The sequence below is a fragment of the Sesamum indicum genome, linkage group LG9, assembly GCF_026168435.1.
Source record: "Sesamum indicum cultivar Baizhima isolate 11 linkage group LG9, ASM2616843v1, whole genome shotgun sequence".
Lineage (NCBI taxonomy): Eukaryota > Viridiplantae > Streptophyta > Magnoliopsida > Lamiales > Pedaliaceae > Sesamum > Sesamum indicum.
Window position 1 is genome coordinate 5,950,078 of NC_142665.1, and position 20,796 is coordinate 5,970,873.

Sequence of the window (20,796 nt, forward strand, 5' to 3'; positions counted from 1 at the left end):
TGTGCATATTTTTTTATCACTAAGTCTTATTAATAACAATCTTTAAAAAAATTAAAATTATGAAATTAATTCATTATTGTTATAAAAATTAACGAATATGCTTGCGCAGAAAAAAATAAATAAATAATTGTCCACTGCCAAAAAGATAATTGTACTTTGTGCAAAGGGGCGGCCGCAGCTGCACCGCCACCGGCCCACCGCCAGTGTACATGTATGGCCAATTCCTACTTTGCTGACATGCTCTATTCTCTCCCCCCCACTTCTTTTTTAGATTTTCAAATCGTCCTTATCCAATGCTATACTAATTCTGATGTCAAAATTAAATTTAAATTAATTATAATAATTTATTTGTTTTAATTTTGCTACGTACAGCACTTTAAAAAGAGTAATTAATCATGTTTTGAAATAATTTTGTATCCTATGTATAATTGCATACAATATTATGAATATATTTAATTAATTTTTAATATTTAAAATTTAAATATTTTTTTATATTAGGAAAAAAGAAACAGATGATAGGAACAAGTACTACCTGTAATAATTGGGAGAACATAGAGACCATTATGATTGCACCTTTTTCAAAAATAAAAGTATTGGACTTTACAATAATTGCACCTTTTGACACCTAACGTGGAGAGCTGTACCAGTGGAGCAATGCGCATATTTAGTGTAATTATAATTATATTTTTTGTGATTTAAAAAATTATAAATAACACATATGAGATTTGTTTCTTTTTAATAAATTAATTTATTTGTTGATCAAAATTTATTTAATTTTTTTAATATTAACCAAAAAATTAAATAAAAATTATATTTTCTCGATTGATTTATTACTAATTTATTATAGACGAATAATTTTTTTTCGTCTAAACTACTCTTAGAACAGTGAAAATATACCTCCTCACATGAATTAATGCGTGAAAACGTATGAGGGCAATTTGGTTATAAAAAGACTTATATAACCTACAATAATCAGTATTAAATCAATTAGGGATACATATAGATTTTTTTTTCAATTCTTTTGTCAATATCTGCAAATTTGGTGAATTTTAACTAATTGAGAGACTTATTTGTTAGACATAAGCAAACCTCAAGAGTATTAGATGTAATTTTCCAAATTATATATAGAGGATCTAAATGTAATTATATCAAATTTTAAAGGATGAAAATGCCATTATCCCTTATATCTAAATTTGCTACTGTTGTATGGATTCGAGTTCTTCTCTAGATATTTGACGAAGGTTAAATGTATGTTTTAATTTATATGTTATTTTTAAATATGTTTTTTTTTTAAATTAGATAACTATTGATTTTTCAGGACAAAAAATTAATTATATAAATTATAATCGACACATATAAAACAGACACAATTATCTTGATGGGTATATGGAACGTGATCCTAATTTTTACATTTTTGTAGTGAAAATAAATTTAAAAAAAAAGGAGTTTCATTAATAAATGGACCGACGCTTGAGTTTCGCTTATTTTCCTCTTCTTCACCATCACTTTTATTAAATTTAGAAACTTAAAACTATCATTAAATTCAGAACTCACTATTTCAAATTAATTATTTAAACTTAGAATAACGATGAACCATAAAATAGATAATTCAGTTACATTACTCACAAGTTACCTCAAATTAAAAAAATTTCTATAAGATTGTCACATTAATTTTCTTTTTTATGGGGCGAAGTTTAGGTCTCGTAGTTGTTAGATCACGAGTTCAAATTCTATCGATACGTCACTGTTATTCTACTTTAATGATAGTTTCGATTTGTTCTTGATTAGTTGATGATATTCGGTATTGATAGTTAGTGTATTGATTGTTATAATTAATTTACCAAAAAGAAAAAGAAAAAGAAAAAGAAAAAAAAATCTTTTTATCTTAATTTGGGCCTGGTGGTGCTCGAAAAATATTGTGAATTGGAGAATTTGGGCTAGTCTGGACTCTGATTTGGGCTTTCGTTTCTGCTACAATTAATAAAATAGTTGGGCTTTCACGGCCCAAATTCCTCAAGCAGAGGACAAGGAGATACAGGAAGGATTGTCCTCAATGGAAAACAAAATTAAAGAAGTTAATATTTTTGTAACGTGAGTTATTAGTATTAATTTTCTATTAATTTTTTAGTCTATAAGAAAAAATTATTGTTCTTTATTTCTTGGTTTTTTGTATATAACTAAAAGGGTTTTTATTTACTTTAAAAATTTTAAATCGACTTTATATATAAGTATCTATGTCTTTATTTCTAACATAAAGTAGAGTTATTAAATATTAATTAAACACATTGAATATATTTATTTCTGCTCTAGACAACCATGTACTATTATATTATTATTTTTATTTGTATTTACTAAGATATCTATTGTAAGGTAATTAATAAATTATTTTTTCCACTTTTATAGTTAAAAAAGGTATGAAACATTTTGGTAATTATTGAAGTTAGGCCCTGCAATACTCCTCCTAACCTGGATCCAAAAGTATGTTGAGTTTAATGATGGTGGAGGGCTGGTCAAGCATTATTAGCCCCAACCATTTAATAATATTAGCAATGTAAATTACTTTATTTCTCTAATAAAATTAAATGCCACATACCTTTTTTCACTTTTTTCGCAAATTAACAAAGACCATATCATTCTTGTGGTGTTTTAATAGTCTCATTATGTTATAAAGTTCATACAACCATATTAAATGACATAATCTATATTCCTATAAAAAAAATAAAAAGTAATTTATCCATTTATATTTTTTAAAATAGAGTAATTTATCTCCTTAGATAGAAACATAAATTACTATTTATTTTTCACAAAAAAATAATTTATTTATTTATAATATGAGATTGTATTGAACCCCTTTTTCAATTTGAAGAAGCACATCTCCTCCTAATCATATTTGTTAAACAAGAAGTAATGAACGTCTTTCTTATAAATGATTAACATTTAGAACTTTGTTGATTAGAATAGAAATCAGAAACATTGGGAACAGAGAATGAAGCAAGTGGTGGGGGTGGGGGTGGACTGAAATTCTTGTTTGATTTACCAATGTTTGGGTGGGATAGGGCACAATGATATCACGGGTATTTTTGGCCAAGTGGGCGATGTCAGGGAGTCGCTGTATTGCTTATTCCAACTTTTTGTTCACATTGGATTCATTGTTTTTCGTATAAAAAATATATTTGTACATATAAAAAATATATGTATAGTATGTTGAGAGAAAAGGAGTGTTGGTGAGCTAAATTCATATGAGAAAGTTAAAGTGAAGTTGCGAAATGAGGCCCCCCTTGACTTATTTAAACCCCCTGTTGGATATTTCATGATTTCTTGGGATATCTATTTTTACAAGATATGATTAGTCGGTTTCTACACCGCTTCATTCATATCCCATTCGTCCAAAAATATAATTTGCCACGTTGGTAGGAAAACAATCTATATAGGGAGGAGTTATAGGCTTTATCCAGCAAGCTCTAACTAACAAGCGTGTCTTTGCTAACGTGCCTTTATGGTGGCATATTATATGAGGTGTAGAATGTTACTGATGTGTCAGTTGAGTTGGCTGAGCTGCAAGGTGATTGAAATTAGGTCTTGACTAAATTCAATTTTGCCAATAATAAGTGGTCCTAAACTGATTGAACTCAATATTTTGTGTCTTGTTGCTATTAATCTAACTGGACTCGAATTCTTGAGTCAATAAGGATAGACAATTTTATTGAACCTTAAAAAATTGATACCCCAAGGATCACCAAGTATTTTGAAGCTCTTCTACATGGATTAAGCCCATCTAACTACTCCTAAATCAAACACACACTTAACACCAAAACAACAACATTATGTTATATATATACACACACACGCTTAATATGCTGTCCCTCTACAAGCATTTCACACAAACGTTTTTGTACATCAGAATCAAAAGGGGTCCAAAAATTGAGGGCCTTCACATTTGAGACCGACAAATGTAAAACATATCTCAAATCTATTTCTACCATATTTCTTGTTTATCATTATTTTCAACATTACTCTTTAATTATCAGTTGGACTTGTAACCCCCTCGACTCATTCCAAAGCAAACTTATATTAGAGAAAATACGCGTAAACTATACACATTGAAATTATTAACTTATGCTGTGAAGGTTTAGCAACACGAGAAATGGACTCTTGATAGTCCAAATCATAGTCACTTGGTATTACTAAATACTTCTAACACAACAAAGAATAATTATTAAAAGTGAAGTTGTTTTTCAATTTGGTGACTACATGACATGAGTGGAGCAAGTGGGGAGTGAGGATTCAGACCGTGAACCATATCCACTCTCTCTCTCTCTCTTCTCTCTTCTGTAGAAAAAGTCAATTGGTCATCATATTTAGACAATTATTGCTTTTGAAAAACCATCTTTTCCTTAAATTAGGTTGTAGCATGTGCAGCTAAAAAATAAACCAGACCCATTTGCATTTCCTTTTTCCCCCTCTGATGCTAAGAGCCAAATTTGCAAACAGCAACATGTACCACATGTGAGCAACCCCACAGACAGACTACTATTGGGGAGTTCACAAGAACAGCTTCAAGAATACCTTGATGTCTTACTCAACCCAACCAAATCTTGAAGTTTTTGTTGTAGAGTATTAGATATACTGTAGCTTCGTGAGGTCGACTCAACCACAAATACACTTACGACAGTAGACTCATGATTTGATTATGAACAATTTTGTTATTTTTTGCATTTTGTGGATTGTGGTGAACGATTCATTTTCAAAATAGTAGTTATAATTTAAATTAAATATTTCACAAAGGTGGGAGATATGTATAATTAGTCGAAAGAGAGTTACTACACTATCTCCATCTTTCTCCAACCATAAAAAAGAGGTGAAATCAACTTCTTTCTCCCTCCCAGAAAGGAATCAGGAATTTTGCTCAGCTCAACCCCATCCAGTCTTCATTTTTTTGCTTATCTAAAAGGACTTGGACGTGCATCCCTCCACACCCACCCAACCACCCATTCCTAAGCAACTTCCACAACATAAACAAGAACACATGGGCGAGGCACCATCAGCCGGCAGGCGCGCCGAGCTGCTGAACTTCACGGTACACGTAATTCGCGGCCGATGGTTCTCCCTCTTCTCCTCTTTCCTGATCATGGCTGGGGCTGGAGCAACTTACCTATTCGGGATCTACTCCAAGGAGATCAAGGCCACTCTCGGATACGATCAAACAACGCTAAATCTCCTGGGCTTCTTCAAGGATCTTGGCGCAAACGTCGGTGTCCTGTCAGGCCTTATTGCCGAGGTAACTCCAACGTGGTTCGTGCTGCTGATTGGCTCGGCCATGAACTTCACAGGCTATTTCATGATATGGTTAGCCGTCACGGGCCAGATTTCCAGGCCGGCAGTGTGGCAGATGTGCATCTACATATGCATTGGTGCGAATTCTCAGAACTTTGCAAACACTGGGGCTCTTGTTACTTCTGTCAAGAACTTCCCTGAAAGCCGAGGGATCATGTTAGGCCTGTTGAAAGGGTTCACGGGACTGAGTGGTGCAATCCTGACTCAAATCTACTTGGCTGTATATGGCAATGATTCCAAGGCTCTTATTCTTCTCATTGCCTGGCTCCCAGCTGCTTTGTCTGTGGTGTTTGTTTATACTATTCGTGAAATGAAGGTCGTTCGGCAGTCGAATGAACTCAAGATTTTTTACGAGTTCCTCTACGTTTCGATCGTGCTAGCGCTTTTTATCATGGTCATGACTATAGTTCAGAAAATCGTGGCTTTCTCACAGGCAGCTTATGCAGGGAGTGCTACTGTAGTCTGTGCTTTGCTCTTTGTCCCTTTGTTTATTGCCATTAGAGAGGACTTTACACTTTGGGGTCAAAACAAACATCCCGTTATAAATCCATCTCAAATAACCATAGACAAGCCGGCAGAAATTGAGCCTGAGGACTTGAAACCTGAACCCGAGAAGCCAGAGGAGGGGTCGAAAACGAAATCCTGTTTGGCCAACATATTCAAGAAACCAGAAAGGGGAGAGGACTACACTATTTTGCAAGCACTCTTGAGCACAGACATGCTGATTCTATTTCTTGCTACGTTCTGCGGTCTGGGCTCAAGCTTAACCGCCGTGGACAACCTGGGACAGATCGGAGAGTCTCTAGGATACCCCACAAAGACTATAAAGTCATTTGTTTCACTTCTTAGCATATGGAACTACTTCGGTAGGATTTTCTCAGGATTTGTGTCTGAAACACTTCTTGCAAAGTACAAATTCCCAAGACCACTCATGATGACAATAGTCCTCCTCCTCTCCTGCATTGGTCTTCTCCTCATTGCATTCCCATTTCAGGGCTCAGTCTATGTTGCATCAGTGATCATTGGGTTCTCATTCGGAGCTCAGCTGCCTTTAATTTTTGCAATCATTTCCGAGCTTTTTGGACTCAAATACTACTCCACATTGTTCAACTGTGGGCAGCTGGCTAGCCCACTTGGCTCTTACATTCTGAACGTTAAGGTAACGGGACCTCTTTACGATAGAGAGGCATTGAGGGAACTAGCCAAGAAAGGAATGACAAGGTCATCGGTGAAGGAACTTACTTGCATCGGTACACGATGCTATCGACTGGCTTTTGTAATTTTGGCATCGATAACGTTCTTTGGAGCAGTTAGTTCTATGATTTTAGTGGCGAGGACGCGAGAATTCTATAAAGGGGATATCTACAAGAAGTTCAGGGATGAAGCTGAGGAGACTGAAGCAGAAATGGCTTTGCCAATCAGTAAAGAATAGTGCATTTTGAGAGGTGTTAGTAGAAACTGTATAGGGTAGGGAAAATTCAATGATGTTTCGGTAGCTTTTGCATTGGGGAAGTATTCTTGAATTAATGGAGGCTTGTCCCGTCTTATATGAAGGTCATTCACATTGGAAGCTTGCATGTTTTTTCCATCCTATGAATATATATCTCTTCTTTTACAACACATCAGAATTTGGCATTTTCTTCTCTTCTTGGCTGTTGGTCTTTGGATTTCAGTGGGAACAATATTAAGGAAGATTTGGAAAATTATCTTTATTTGTTTAAAACCTTTTCTTTTCAAGATTCAAATATAACATTAATTTTTAAGATGTAGATATATGACCATCAATTAACCTAAAAAATATTTAGATATATTGTTATTTTTCTATCTCGACAAAAATCTTTCACGACATCAACTTTCGAATAATAAAATAGACAAGTTTAATATTATCAGCTCTAGTCAAGACCATTAAAAAGATGGAATATTTTTGTAAATTTGTGTCGAAATATATTAGAGTTGGTTGCCTCACGTTATTACTTAAATAAAACTTATTACATTTTGATGAAAATTGATTTTAGTTAGATATATTTTCAAGAAAATGAAGTAAACAGTACTGTAAATGTATATATTTTTTCTTTTTTTTTCCTCAGTAGAAACAATATTAATTCACCAACGATTGTCTGGGCACCATTATTTCTTTATCATATTTCCAGTTAAAAATTATGAATAGGCCCACGAATCGGATTGGGATATGATTAAAAGATGCAACATCCCTCCGAGCCTATTCAAAAATCAGGTTCGGTGCTGAACCTTTGAAATATTTTAGGCTCGGATAAATTCAACCCTTCAAACGCTCTGGGTTTGGAAAGCCGTTGGATCCTGAAATTTGATTTGGAAACCTTCTTTGGTTTCTTTTCTTCCCTTTTGCTTTGTCTAATTTTTCCATCTTTTTCGCTACTCACAGATTCCCTCCCGACCTTTGTCCCTGTGCAACTTCACTATTTTACTTCAGCACTTGATTAGATTCCTTTTACACGGCAAGTTTTCATCTTCTTCGTTTTCATTCTCTTGTTTCGGGTGAATTTGAGAAAACTGATATGAGCCCAGTTTCAAGAATCAAAATCCATTGCACAAACCTGTTTGATCTTTTGAAATAAATTTGTTGCTCTCAATTCTGAGTCTTTTCTTGAAAACCCTTTTGGTTTCTTGAAATTTGAGTACATATTTCTGAGCATTCTTGGAGGTTATACCGTTGTATGTATACAATGAAAGGGGATAAAATGGCAAAGAGATCCTCCTTTGGAAGCATGGTGAGGAGGAGGCTCTCAGACATTACTAATTCTCAGCCACAGCCTAAATCTCCTTCATGTCCTGAAAAATTGCCGCCTGATGCTGCTTCTGCTAAAGAATACATTGACCATCTTGCCAAGGTAGAAGTTTTGATCTCTCTTCTCTTTTCCTTTTGAGTTCAGTTTTTGTAATTTTACGTCTACCGGTTTATGGAGTTTGTTCCTGATGAATTGTCGTGAATTTTGTTGATTCTGGTACAGGAAAACATGGCCTTGGTGAAGCTTATTCAAGACAAAAAGTAAGATTGTTTAGTTATTTTGTGATTCTGTGTGTGCTTGCTTGCACCAATGAACACAGTCTGATTTCTTTTCTAAAATGAAGTCTGAATTTTGTTAACAGTAAAATTATAGAACTGACTGGAATTGAGATTCAGAACTTGAGAACCTGTCTTCAGAAGATGCAGCTGCAAAATTGGAACCTTGCTCAAGCAAACACTCATATGTTAGCAGTGAGTTTCTTTTTACACCCTTGAATTCTCACAGTTTGCTTATGGTTAAGGATAATTTAGCATTTTTCCTAAGTCTTTAAGTTTTATGTTATCTGTGCAGGAACTTAATTTGGGCAAAGAAAGGGTAAGCTTTATTGGAATGGTTAATTGACATAAGAAGTTTGATAATTTATTATGAGGAGTCACGGCTTTTAACATCCATCTGTTACATCAAATGCATCTTTCTCTTTACAGTTAAAAGGATTACAGCATGAGGTTATGTGTAAAGAAGCACTTCTTAAGACAAAGAACTTGCAACTGAAGGTAAGCTCATTCATTAATGTTATTCCAAAGTTCTTTTATGATTGTGAATTTAGTCGAATTGTTTTGAATTAAGCTCAGGCATTCTTTTTGTGATTTTGTGTTTGTGGAGAAGTTTCTGGCTTGTGTGGTATTATTAATGTACTATCAACGTTGGTGGCTCTTACATGTTTGCTAGAAGTTTGCATCTTGGTCCATTTGTTATCATACCAACATCATCCTGCAACTTGAAATTGTTGAAACTTTAAGTCATCCAAACAAGTACAATGAATTTGTGATCGTGGATTTGAAATCTTTAAACTCCAAACTCTTCTATCCAAATACAACTTAGGAAAAATTCAACAGATACTAGACAGCCTATTTAGCATGATACAACTAGTAAGTTTAGGTTCTCAGGTCCTGGTACATGAGTAGTGATGTCCAGATAGCACAAGAACATCCAACAATATACACGACACAATAGGTCTTGGATAATCTAATGCTGCACGGTTTCTGGTCCATTCTTATGTTTATCCTGTTTACTAATATCCCTACTAACTTCTTCAGGGGCAGGGGGAAGTGAATCTTCAGAAAACAGAACTTCAGGTGTGGCTAAGAATCCAATCATAAATGGAAAAGAAAAAGAGTAAAAACACTATTCCTTTAAGCTTGCTGCTAACTTTCTTGTTTTGTCTTGATATGAAGGAAGCAGTGGTGACTAAAGAATCTGCACTGAATGAGGATAAAAGTACTAGATCTTGCAATGACGGCAGGAGGCGCCGTCTCTCTAGAAGTCGATGTAAATATTTGATAAGCTTCCACTTTTCAAATTTTGTGAACCCAGTATTAATAGCAGGTAACACATCTTACTTTGTACAATATGCAGCTTTGGGCAGTTCAGTGATACCTCCCCAGCATGCTGAAAAGGAGGCTATAGTAAACAAAAGGTTTGTATTATACCAATGCAATTCAACTTTATTTGTAAATTACCTTGCATGCATATTGTATCTAGTATTGACTTAGTAATATAAATAACTTAACTCTTATATGTGTTGGATTACCAAATTTTTGCTAACATGTAACGGTTATTTCCTTAGGCGTTGTCTGAGAAGGCAATCTGCAAGTTCGAGAATTAGACAACCTGAGGAACCAGCAGACAATTTGTTTGAGATCGACGATGCCAAGTTTCCTGTTGTGTCTCCATCTGCTGAAGGATTACTAGCCGACTGTAGTTGTGTCTCTGAATTGGAAGCCCAAGCACGGCGAACATCTATTTCCAGGCCGTCACGCAAAGCAGTTGAAAAGGTTCAATCTTACAAGGAAAGGCCTATCAATGTTAAAATGAGGAGATCAGAGTGACTTGTAAGGAAGAAATGCAATCAAGAATTGTATTTTCCCTGTGCATTCTTGCACCTTAGTCCAAAAATGTTATGTATAATGTCATCTAAACCACCATTCAAAAGTGTTTTATGTGCACTAGTTACTAATTTTGTTCTCTATCGTGGAAGCATTTTTGTTGTAGTCAGTTGCTTTTGGCAAGCTTGATTGTGTTGATGGGGTCGCAACTGGTGAGAATCTCTATTCTTGATCAATATGGTGCAGCAGCTCCACTAAAACAATCAATTGAACTCGTCCAAATGTTTCAAACTTAATATAAACTAAAATTTAGCGTACGTTGTCTTAGGAAAGGGTATTGTTTAAGATCAAGTGTGTTTCACTTTATGGGCTGTGACTGTGACTCTTATGAACACAGCCACCGTATTCTCCACTCATATATACAATAATATCATGAAGAGTAATATTATCATTATTAATTATAACCAGTTGTTCATAATCATAATTGATGGTATCTCGTGTCTCTATTTATCAACTTGAGACAACGAATCGATCTCTTTCCATAGTGAGATATATCTGTAATTTCTAAAGGACGAGTTTACTAGAAACTCAAACAGCATTATCTTCTCAAATATTCTGTCACTTAGGATACTTCAACAGCCAAAGATGATTTAATGCCATTGAACTCCTCGTTGGAAATCATAAACTCAACCCCCCCATATAAATAGTTGCTCTGTAGAATCCAGTTATGCAAATCTACAAATTCAAAACGAAAACCAACTCAATATGGCAAAATCATCAGTTAGGCTGAAGCTCTTGGTTGATACACAAACCAAAAGAGTTTTATTTGCCGAGGTGGGCAAAGATTGTGTTGACTTCCTCTTTCACATAATGTCGTTGCCGGTGGCCACCATGATCAGTCTGCTAAAAAAACAAGGAATGGTGGGCTCACTAACAAACCTGTATGGAAGCATAGCAAATCTGGATGCTTCCTATATACAACCGAACAAGAGCAAGGATACCCTCTTGAAACCATTAGTTCCAGCGCCTGATTTGTCTGTTCCTGTGCTACTGCTTGGTGATAAGCCAACTGACCAGAAGTTCTATAGGTGTAACTGCAACTCTAACATCTCCGATAATCCGCGGGCAGTTTGTCCTAATTGCCGCCGTGCAATGACCATAGCTGTGGCATATGTGGCTCCTCCTTTGGTGCAAGAAACGAATGAAGGTGGATTTGTGAAGGGGTTGGTGACTTACATGGTTATGGATAATTTGGAGGTGAAGCCCATGTCCACTATCTCAAGCATTACTTTGCTCAACAAATTTAATGTTAAGGAAGTGGGGTTATTGCAGGAAAAAGTGGTGAATTTGGGCATGGATGAGGTTTGTATTATCAAGTACTTTCAGTTGTTTAGGCTGCTTTAATTAATTACTAACACAAGTGTTAATAATGCTTTTATGGCTTAGGCTGTGATACTGCTGAAGGCTTCTCTGCAGTCTGAGAATGTTCTGACTGAAGTCTTCCTCAAGAGAACTTGAGCTGGTGAAGGGTTTATGGTTAATCATGTGATAAGTTTTTCATTTATGTTTCTGTTGGAATTAGTGATATTATGTTCTATGATTTTCTTTCTTGATCCATCACGAACTTGCAGCTTTGTATCCGTCAGGGTTTATGCTTTGCAACGAAACGTTTTAGTATTTTATAATGTGTCTTTTTTATCGCATGAAAATGTCTCAGTGTGATGCATCTAGAATGAAGCAACACCTATTGATATATTATCGCCAAAACTGCTGCTTTAAATGATGTCAAGGCAAGCATTTCGAATTTCCTATTTCGAACTCATACGAACTTCTGTAATTATATCACCACGATACCAGCATCCCTGTTTATTGCACGGAAATGAATCCAAAGAAATAATAAATTATGCAAGTATTTCGTACTTTCTAGCATGGAAACTTGAGAAGTTTTGACTCTCAATTTTGAAGATCATAGCAATCCATATTGTATTATATATATTAAATACTACCAAAAAAAAGGTGAATTTAGAATGATTTTTTTGACTTTGGAAAAGTTTTCATAACACAACTTATTTGGAGTGTAATTTAAAATGGATCAAAATTTTGTGTTACACAAAAATTTAGGAACAATTTTGAAAAGAACATTCCAACTTGGGACGGTAACTGTCATTGTTAATTGTTCCTAATGTCCAATTTTTTTTTTTAGAATTGGAATGGTTAGGGACGATTATTGGCGCGGATAATTTAGTTTTATCGGTGAACCCAAGCTATATCATCCAAGTGTGTACTCCAATCTTTATAGTTGGTGTTCACCATTTCTTCAAGTATGGATTTGATCTCTTGATTGCAAATTTCTGCTTTACCATTCGTTTGGGAATGGTAGGCGATTGAAATCTGCTGAAGGATTACTAGCCGACTGAAGTTGTGTCTCTGTATTGGAAGCCCAAGCACGGCAAACATCTATTTCCAGGCCGTCACGCAAACTAGTTGAAAAGGTTCAATCTTACAAGGAAAGGCCTGTCAATGTTAAAATGAGGAGATCAGAATGACTTGTAAGGAAGAAATGCAATCAAGAATTGTATTATCCCTGTGTATTCTTGCACCTTAGTCCAAAAAATGTTATGTATAATGTCATCTAAACCACCATTTGAAAGTGTTTTATGTGCACTAGTTACTAATTTGGTTCTCGATCGTGGAAGCATTTTTGTTTTAGTCAGTTGCTTTTGGCAAGCTTGATTGTGTTGATGGGGTCGCAAATGGTGAGAATCTCTATTCTTGATCAATATGGTGCAGCAGCTCCACTGAAACAATCAATTGAACTCATCCAAATGTTTTTCAAACTTGAGATAAACTAAAATTTAGCGTACGTTGTCTTAGGAAATGGTATTGTTTAAGATCAAGTGTGTTTCACTTTATGGGCTGTGACTGTGACTCTTATGAACACAGCCACCGTATTATCCACTCATATACACAATAATACCATGAAGAGTAATATTATCATTATTAATTATAACCAGTTGTTCATAACCATTATTGATGGTATCTCATATCTCTATTTATCAACTCGAGACAAAGAATCAATCTCTTTACATAGTGAAATATATCTGTAATTTCTAAAGGACGAGTTTGTTAGAAACTGAAATCGCATTATCCCAAATATTCTGTCACAATTTGGATTAACTCTCTCTTTTTCTCGTTACAAGCAAAAGCTGCTGCAGTAGTTGATGTGTTTAATCTAGAATACTTCAACAGCCAAAGATGATTTAATGCCATTGAACAGCTCGTTGAAATCATAAACTCAGCGGCCCCATATAAATAGTTGCTCTGTAGAATCTGTTGGAATTTCTCATTCCACTGCTGCTGTTGCTGCTATAGACTCTGCTACAGACATGGTTGATCACACTCAAAAGCTAGAAGGTGCTGGGGTTGCTTCTGATCTCTTAGATCAAGGATAGTTGCCTTGAAGAAGCGTTCTTCCATTTTACGTTTTCTTCTTGTTTTCTTAGTTATTATACAGTCAGCCTCTTAGTCATTTATTCGACGTCTGATTGGTCCACGTCACTTGATGGAGCAGTTGCAGATTAGTTGTAGTTTTGGCGGATTAGTTATTTAATCAGATTCCTCTTCCCCTGTATATAGTGCTCTGTAACAATCTTTTCAGGGATATGGAAGAAATCTTAGCTGCTCTCATTTCTCTCGTGAAAATGTATCTTTCGTTCTTCAGTTTCAAACATTTTTTCTACATGGTATCAGAGCCTTCTTCTTGAAGGTCTCTTGATACTTAGCATATACAGTTTTAAAATAAGCCGCAGTAACAGGCGAGGCTTATGACGAACGCGCCAACAATGGCGGGGGAACAATATGAGAAAGATGTACTTTATCTACATCCTTCTGACAGTTCCAGCTTTGTGCTGGCATCTACACCATTGACTGGATCAAATTATTTGACGTGGAGCAGAGCGGTGTACGTCGCTCTGGGTTGCAAAATGAAGCTAGCCTTCATTGACGGAACATTTCCACGGCCACCAGCGGGATCTGTTCAGTTTGAGCAGTGGAGAAGAGCAGATCTTATGGTGACCTCGTGGCTGTGGAATTCGATATCAAAAGAAATCGTAGAGGCCTTCATGTACGTAAGTTCTTCGCGAGAGCTATGGTTGGAATTACAAGCTAGATACGGACGCAGCAGTGCTCCGCTGATCTACCAGTTACAACGTGAGATTTCTTCAATCTCACAAGGGGATATGACCTTGACTACTTACTTGACGAAGATGAAGAAGCTGTGGAACGAGTTATTTTGTTTGGCACCTTCACCTAAGTGCACGTGTGGAGGTTGCACTTGCGGAATCAATACTGCTATTGGGACGATGTATTCTAGAATGCAGCTTATGCAGTTTCTCATGGGGCTCCATGAGAGCTTCGAGAAAGAGAAAAGCCAGCTGCTAATGATGGATCCGTTGCCGGATCTTGAGAAGGCATTCTCGATGGTTTTTGCCGTGGAACAACAGAGGAATGTGCAAGTTCAACTTGCAGATAACACTGCTTATCAAGTGAACTTGAAGGAACATAAAAAGGAAGGGACACAGAACCAATTGCAGAAACGGAAATCATTTGTGGACAAGCGTACTATGGTGTGCACACACTGCAACAAGATAGGACATCTGAGGAATACTTGCTTCCAATTGCATGGGACACCAGATTGGTTTAAAGCGCTGAATGATAAGAAGAGACAGACTGTTGTGAGCCACAATTTTTCTGGAAATGTGGGAGGGCAAACAGTCAGCAAAGTGGATGGTTCAGGAGCTAGCACTGAGGCGCGATCTGAAGTGGTGGATTTAATGGAAGAATTGTTAAAAATGATGAAGCAGAAGGAGGTGCCCTCAGATCCTATATCCAACTATGCGAATTATGTGCACTATGATGAGCAATTCGCAGGTAATGTTCTTGTACCTCCTACACCAAGTTTGAATGAATGGATTATTGACACTGGAGCTACAAATCATGTATGTGCACATTTATCTTGTTTTGATACTTACACTATTCCTTCTCATACGCATCTGAAAACAGTGACTCATGTTGGAACTGTGAGAATCTCAGAAAAATTGATCCTTACTTCAGTGTTTTTCATCCCTGACTTTTCCGTCAATCTCCTTTCCGTTAGTCAACTTTGTAATAGCAATGCTTACTCTTTCCTCTTCAATCAATTCACCTGCATCTTGCAGGACCAGGTGAGTAAAGAGGTGGTGGCAAAGGGAACTTTGAACAGAAAGCTTTACATTCTGAGATCCTCTAATTTTAAACCTTCGTTTAATTCTAGTGTATCTGGTTCAAATTCCTGTTCTAGCGTTGTCGAGTGTAATGATTCCTTGTGGCACAAGAGGTTAGGGCATGCTCCCATGACTGCTATTAAGCATATACCAGAATGTAACATTTCAGATGACTCATTGGAAATGAAATGTGACATATGCCCAAAAGCCAAGCAATCTAGAATCATGTTTAAACCAAGTGATTCGCAGTCAATTACACCCTTTGCTTTGATTCATTTGGATGTTTGGGGGCCGTACAAAACACCTAGTCTATCAGGGTGTAATTATGTTCTTACAATTCTAGATGATTACAGCAGGTGCTTATGGACCTACCTCATTAAGCACAAAGATCAAGTGACTTCCACTTTACTTCAATTTTCAGCCATGGTTAAGACTCAATTTGAGGCTAAGATTAAAGTGTTGCGTACAGACAATGGGTCTGAATTTATCAATGCTAATTGTCAAACTCTATGTCACAAACTTGGGATTATCCATCAAACATCGTGTGTATACACTCCTCAACAAAACGGGAGGGTAGAAAGGAAGCATAGGCACCTCCTTAATGTTGCCCGTGCACTCTTGTTTCAGGCGTCTCTTCCATTAAAATTTTGGGGGGATTGCATATTGGCTGCCACTTATATTATCAACAGAACACCTACAAAACTCCTGCATTGGAACACCCCATTTCAAATGCTATTTGGATATGCTCCTAACTATTCCCACATCAAAATTTTTGGTTGTCTTTGTTTTGCTACAAATTTGAGTCCTCATAAAACAAAGTTCGACAAACGTGCTCACAAATGTGTATTTCTTGGATATTCAATGTCACAGAAAGGATATAAGGTCTTTGACTTGGAAGACCACACTCTCTTCACTTCCAGGGATGTGATCTTCCAAGAACACTTGTTTCCTTATGCACAAAATAAAGTTGAGGAGACTTCTAGCTGCCCTTTGCCCACGGTTACTGCTGGTAGTATTCCTATTGATCTATCTCATCACTCACCAAATACTGCTACCTCACCACTTCCTACAATTGCTGAAAATGTTCCTACCAATCCATCAAGTGATACCATTTCTACTCCTGTCATCCCTCCTCGTAGGTCTGCTAGAGTGAGTCAAAAACCTCCTTGGTTAAATGATTTTGTGTGTCAAACTAACTCTGCTGTCCTGCATTCTAAATCTGTTGCATACACATCCTTTGTAGCTTCTCTGTCAGCTTTGCAGGAGCCCCGTTCATATGAGGAGGCATCTCAGTATCCGGAGTGGAGAGCAGCGATGAATGAAGAAATACAGGCTCTGGAGAAAAATCAGACATGGAAGTTGACACCCCTTCCACCGGGGAAGCGAGCCATTGGGAACAAGTGGGTATACAAAGTGAAATTACGAGCTGATGGAAGCATAGAACGGTACAAGGCTCGTCTCGTCGCCAAAGGATATAATCAAGTTGAAGGCGTCGATTACATTGAGTCTTTTTCTCCAGTGGCGAAGGCAGTTACTGTGCGTCTCTTTCTTACTCTTGCGGCTGCGAAAGGTTGGGCTTTACAGCAGTTAGATGTAAATAACGCGTTTCTTCATGGACATTTGGATGAAGATATATATATGTTTCCCCCTGCTGGTTGTAAAGTTGGTCCAGGGCTCGTTTGCAAGTTGGAGCGCTCTTTATATGGATTGAAACAGGCGTCCCGACAGTGGAATGTGGAACTAACTATGCGTTTACAAGAATTTGGGTTCGTTCAATGTGCACACGATCATTGCTTGTTCATTCTTCACACTGGTCGCGGTTTAATCTCCCTTTTGGTATACGTAGACGATATTCTTCTTGCTGGGGATTGCATTGATGAGCTGCAGCGAGTGAAGTCTTATCTCCATGATCTCTTCACTATTAAAGACATAGGAGATGCACGTTATTTTTTAGGCTTGGAGATCGCAAGAAACTCAGATGGTATCTATTTGGCCCAAACGAAATACATTCAAGACATCATCGCAGACACTGGTTTGCAGCAAGCTAAAGCTGTATCTACTCCGTTTCCCACAGGACTCAAGTTGTGCTCAGATGCAGGTGCACTTCTTCAGGCTCCTGATTCATATAGGCGACTTGTGGGAAGATTGCTCTACCTTAGTTTTACCAGACCTGATATATCACACTCCGTGCAGCAGTTAAGTCAATTCTTGAATCATCCATGTGACGTTCATTGGAATGCAGCTCTCCATGTGGTAAGATACCTCAAGGGATGTCCTTCCCTTGGTCTTTTTTTACCTGCTGTTAATTCATTGGAGCTTCAGGGATATTGTGATGCCGATTGGGCATCTTGCTCAGATTCTAGACGTTCTTTGACGGGATTTTGTATCTTCCTTGGGCCGGCTCTTGTTTCGTGGAAAACTAAGAAACAGTCCACTGTTTCTCGTTCGAGCGCGGAAGCTGAATATCGCAGCTTAGCTGCTACTGTTTGTGAGCTTCGTTGGCTTTCGTTTCTGTTGGCTGATTTTGGAGTTCCTCTGGTTTTGCCTGTTTCACTCTTCTGTGACAACAAGGCCGCTCTTCACATCCTTGCAAATCCGGTCTTTCACGAACGTACTAAGCACATCGAGATAGATTGCCATCTCGTACGTGATGCTTACAAAGATGGATTCATTGCCCCTGTTCTTGTTCGTAGTTTCACCCAACTTGCAGACACTTTCACTAAAGCACTTCCTTTGAAGATTTTCAGCTCGATTTTGTCCAAGTTGGGACTCGTCTCCTTTGCCCCTAGTCCCACTTGTGGGGGGGCTGTTGGAATTTCTCATTCCACTGCTGCTGTTGCTGCTATAGACTCTGCTACAGACATGGTTGATCACACTCAAAAGCTAGAAGGTGCTGGGGTTGCTTCTGATCTCTTAGATCAAGGATAGTTGCCTTGAAGAAGCGTTCTTCCATTTTACGTTTTCTTCTTGTTTTCTTAGTTATTATACAGTCAGCCTCTTAGTCATTTATTCGACGTCTGATTGGTCCACGTCACTTGATGGAGCAGTTGCAGATTAGTTGTAGTTTTGGCGGATTAGTTATTTAATCAGATTCCTCTTCCCCTGTATATAGTGCTCTGTAACAATCTTTTCAGGGATATGGAAGAAATCTTAGCTGCTCTCATTTCTCTCGTGAAAATGTATCTTTCGTTCTTCAGTTTCAAACATTTTTTCTACAGAATCCAGTTACGCAAAACTACAAATTCAACATGAAAACCGACCTCAATATGGCAAAATCGTCAGTTAGGCTGAAGCTCTTGGTTGATACACAAACCAAAAGGGTTCTATTTGCCGAGGTGGGCAAAGATTGTGTGGACTTCCTCTTTCACATGATGTCGTTGCCGGTGGCCACCATCATCAGTCTGCTGAAATACCAAGGAATGGAGGGCTCACTAACAAACCTGTATGGAAGCATAGAAAATCTGGATGCTTCCTATATACAACCGAACAAGAGCAAGGATACCCTCTTGAAACCATTTGTTCCAGCGCCTGATTCGTCTGTTCCTGTGCTACTGCTTGGTGATAAGCCAATTGAAAAGAAGTTCTATAGGTGTAGCTGCAACAATAACATCACCGATAACCCGCGGGCAATTTGTTCAAATTGCGGCCGTGCAATGACCATAGTTGTGGCATATGTGGCTAATCCTCGGGTGCAAGAAACGGATGATGAAGGTGGATTTGTGAAGGGGGTGGTGACTTATATGGTTATGGATAATTTGGAGGTGAAGCCCATGTCCACTATCTCAAGCATTACTTTGCTCAACAAATTTAATGTTAAGGAAGTGGGATTAGTGCAGGAAAAAGTGGTGAATTTGGGCATGTATGAGGTATGTATTATCAAGTACTTTCAGCTGTTTAGGCTGCTTTAATTAGTTACTAACACAAGTGTTGCTAATGCTTTTCTGGCTTAGGCTGTGATACTGCTGAAGGCTTCTCTGCAGTCTGAGAATGTTCTGACTGAAGTCTTCCTCAAGAGCACTTGGATTTAGTGATATTATGTTCTATGATTTTCTTTCTTTATCCATCAAGAACTTGCAGCTTTGTATCCGTCAGGGTTTATGCTTTGCAACGAATCGTTTTAGTATATTATATTGTGTTTCTTTGTTATCGCATGAAAATATCTCACTACGATGCATCTAGATGAAGCAACACCTATTGATATATTATCGCCAAAACCGCTGCTTTAAATGATGTTAAGGCAAGCATTTCAAATTTCCTATTTCGAACTCATACGAAATTCTGCAATTATATCATTTCGATTCCAGCATCCCTGTGTATTCTGTGGAAATGAATCCCAAGAAATAATGAATTATGCAAGTATTTTGTACTTTCTAGCGTGGAAACTTGAGAAGTATTGACTGTCAATCTTGAAGATCATAGCAATCCACATTGGATTATATATATTAAATACTACAAAAAAAAAATGTGGAATTTGGTGTGGTATTTAGAATGATTTTTTTTTTATTTTGGAATGATTTTTCAGAATACAAAACTTATTTGTAGTAGAATTTGAAATGGATAAAAATCCATCCTTACAGTCAGCAGCGTTGTAAAACTTTAGGAACAATTTTGAAAAAAATGTTCCAACTTGGGACAGTATCTGTCATTGTTAATTGTTCCTATTGTCGAATTTGTCCAATGTTTTTGTTTTTTTGGGATTGGATTGGTTAGGGACGATTATTGGCACGAATAATTTAGTTTTATCGGTACACCCAAAGTGTATCATCTAAGCGTGTGCTCTAATCTTTATAGTTGGGGTTCACCATTTTTTCAAGTAATGATTTGATCTCTCGATTGCAAATTTTTGCTTCACCATTCGTTTGAGGATGGTAGGTGGTCGAAATCCGAGGAGTGATATTGTACTTCTTGAACAGTGCATCGACCTCCTTGTTGCCAAAATGGGTTCTCCTTTCGTTTATTATTACTGATAACTCTGCAATTATAATGATTTTATAGCAATTTAATCTTCCTTTTTAAGCCAAAATATTCCTACTTGTGTGATTTTATTGCATATTCAGCAAAAAGAAAGATTACAAGGACGTTTCTGCCAAATTGACAAAGTGCGCCCACGCTTAATGGAGTAGTCAACTCGGGATAAGGATAAGCACGAACGATTTCCCCAAGAGATAAAGGAATCAAGTGTTTAGATTTAGAAAGGATTCTTTTGAGCTTATCTTTTGTAATCTATTTACCTTTTTAGAGTTTATCACGTATCTATCCCCCCACTACGTTTAGATTCGTAGGGGACTTTTGTTATAAATAGGGGGGATCTCTTCATTAGAAGACATTCAG

At 37.1% G+C, this 20,796-nt stretch overlaps 4 protein-coding genes across 5 annotated transcripts; all 4 read left to right on the plus strand.

Annotated features, from left to right (window-relative positions):
- The first annotated feature begins 4,582 nt into the window (after positions 1–4,582).
- Positions 4,583–6,954, plus strand: LOC105170752 (Major facilitator superfamily protein). The gene has a single exon (XM_011091655.3). The coding sequence runs from the start codon at positions 5,027–5,029 to the stop codon at positions 6,764–6,766; it is 1,740 nt and encodes a 579-aa protein (XP_011089957.1). The 5' UTR covers positions 4,583–5,026; the 3' UTR covers positions 6,767–6,954.
- Positions 6,955–7,562: 608 nt separating this feature from the next.
- LOC105170753 (shugoshin-1) lies at positions 7,563–10,345 on the plus strand. Of its 2 annotated transcripts, none has more exons than XM_011091656.3 (9): positions 7,563–8,201; positions 8,322–8,359; positions 8,443–8,569; positions 8,670–8,693; positions 8,804–8,872; positions 9,416–9,454; positions 9,554–9,647; positions 9,735–9,795; positions 9,946–10,345. In XM_011091656.3, the coding sequence occupies exons 1-9, from the start codon at positions 8,028–8,030 to the stop codon at positions 10,205–10,207; spliced, it is 888 nt and encodes a 295-aa protein (XP_011089958.1). In that variant the 5' UTR covers positions 7,563–8,027; the 3' UTR covers positions 10,208–10,345. The 2 variants fall into 2 exon arrangements, with proteins under 2 accessions (XP_011089958.1, XP_011089959.1); XM_011091657.3 differs by having other exon boundaries at positions 7,568–8,201; positions 8,461–8,569.
- A 406-nt stretch (positions 10,346–10,751) lies between these two features.
- Positions 10,752–11,906, plus strand: LOC105170754 (uncharacterized). Its single transcript, XM_011091658.3, has 2 exons — positions 10,752–11,566; positions 11,651–11,906. Exons 1-2 carry the CDS (start codon positions 10,970–10,972, stop codon positions 11,720–11,722), a joined length of 669 nt encoding a protein of 222 aa, XP_011089960.1. The 5' UTR covers positions 10,752–10,969; the 3' UTR covers positions 11,723–11,906.
- Positions 11,907–18,639: 6,733 nt separating this feature from the next.
- Positions 18,640–19,493, plus strand: LOC105170876 (uncharacterized). The gene is made up of 2 exons (XM_011091799.2): positions 18,640–19,331; positions 19,416–19,493. The coding sequence occupies exons 1-2, from the start codon at positions 18,714–18,716 to the stop codon at positions 19,491–19,493; spliced, it is 696 nt and encodes a 231-aa protein (XP_011090101.2). The 5' UTR covers positions 18,640–18,713.
- Positions 19,494–20,796: the final 1,303 nt, after the last annotated feature.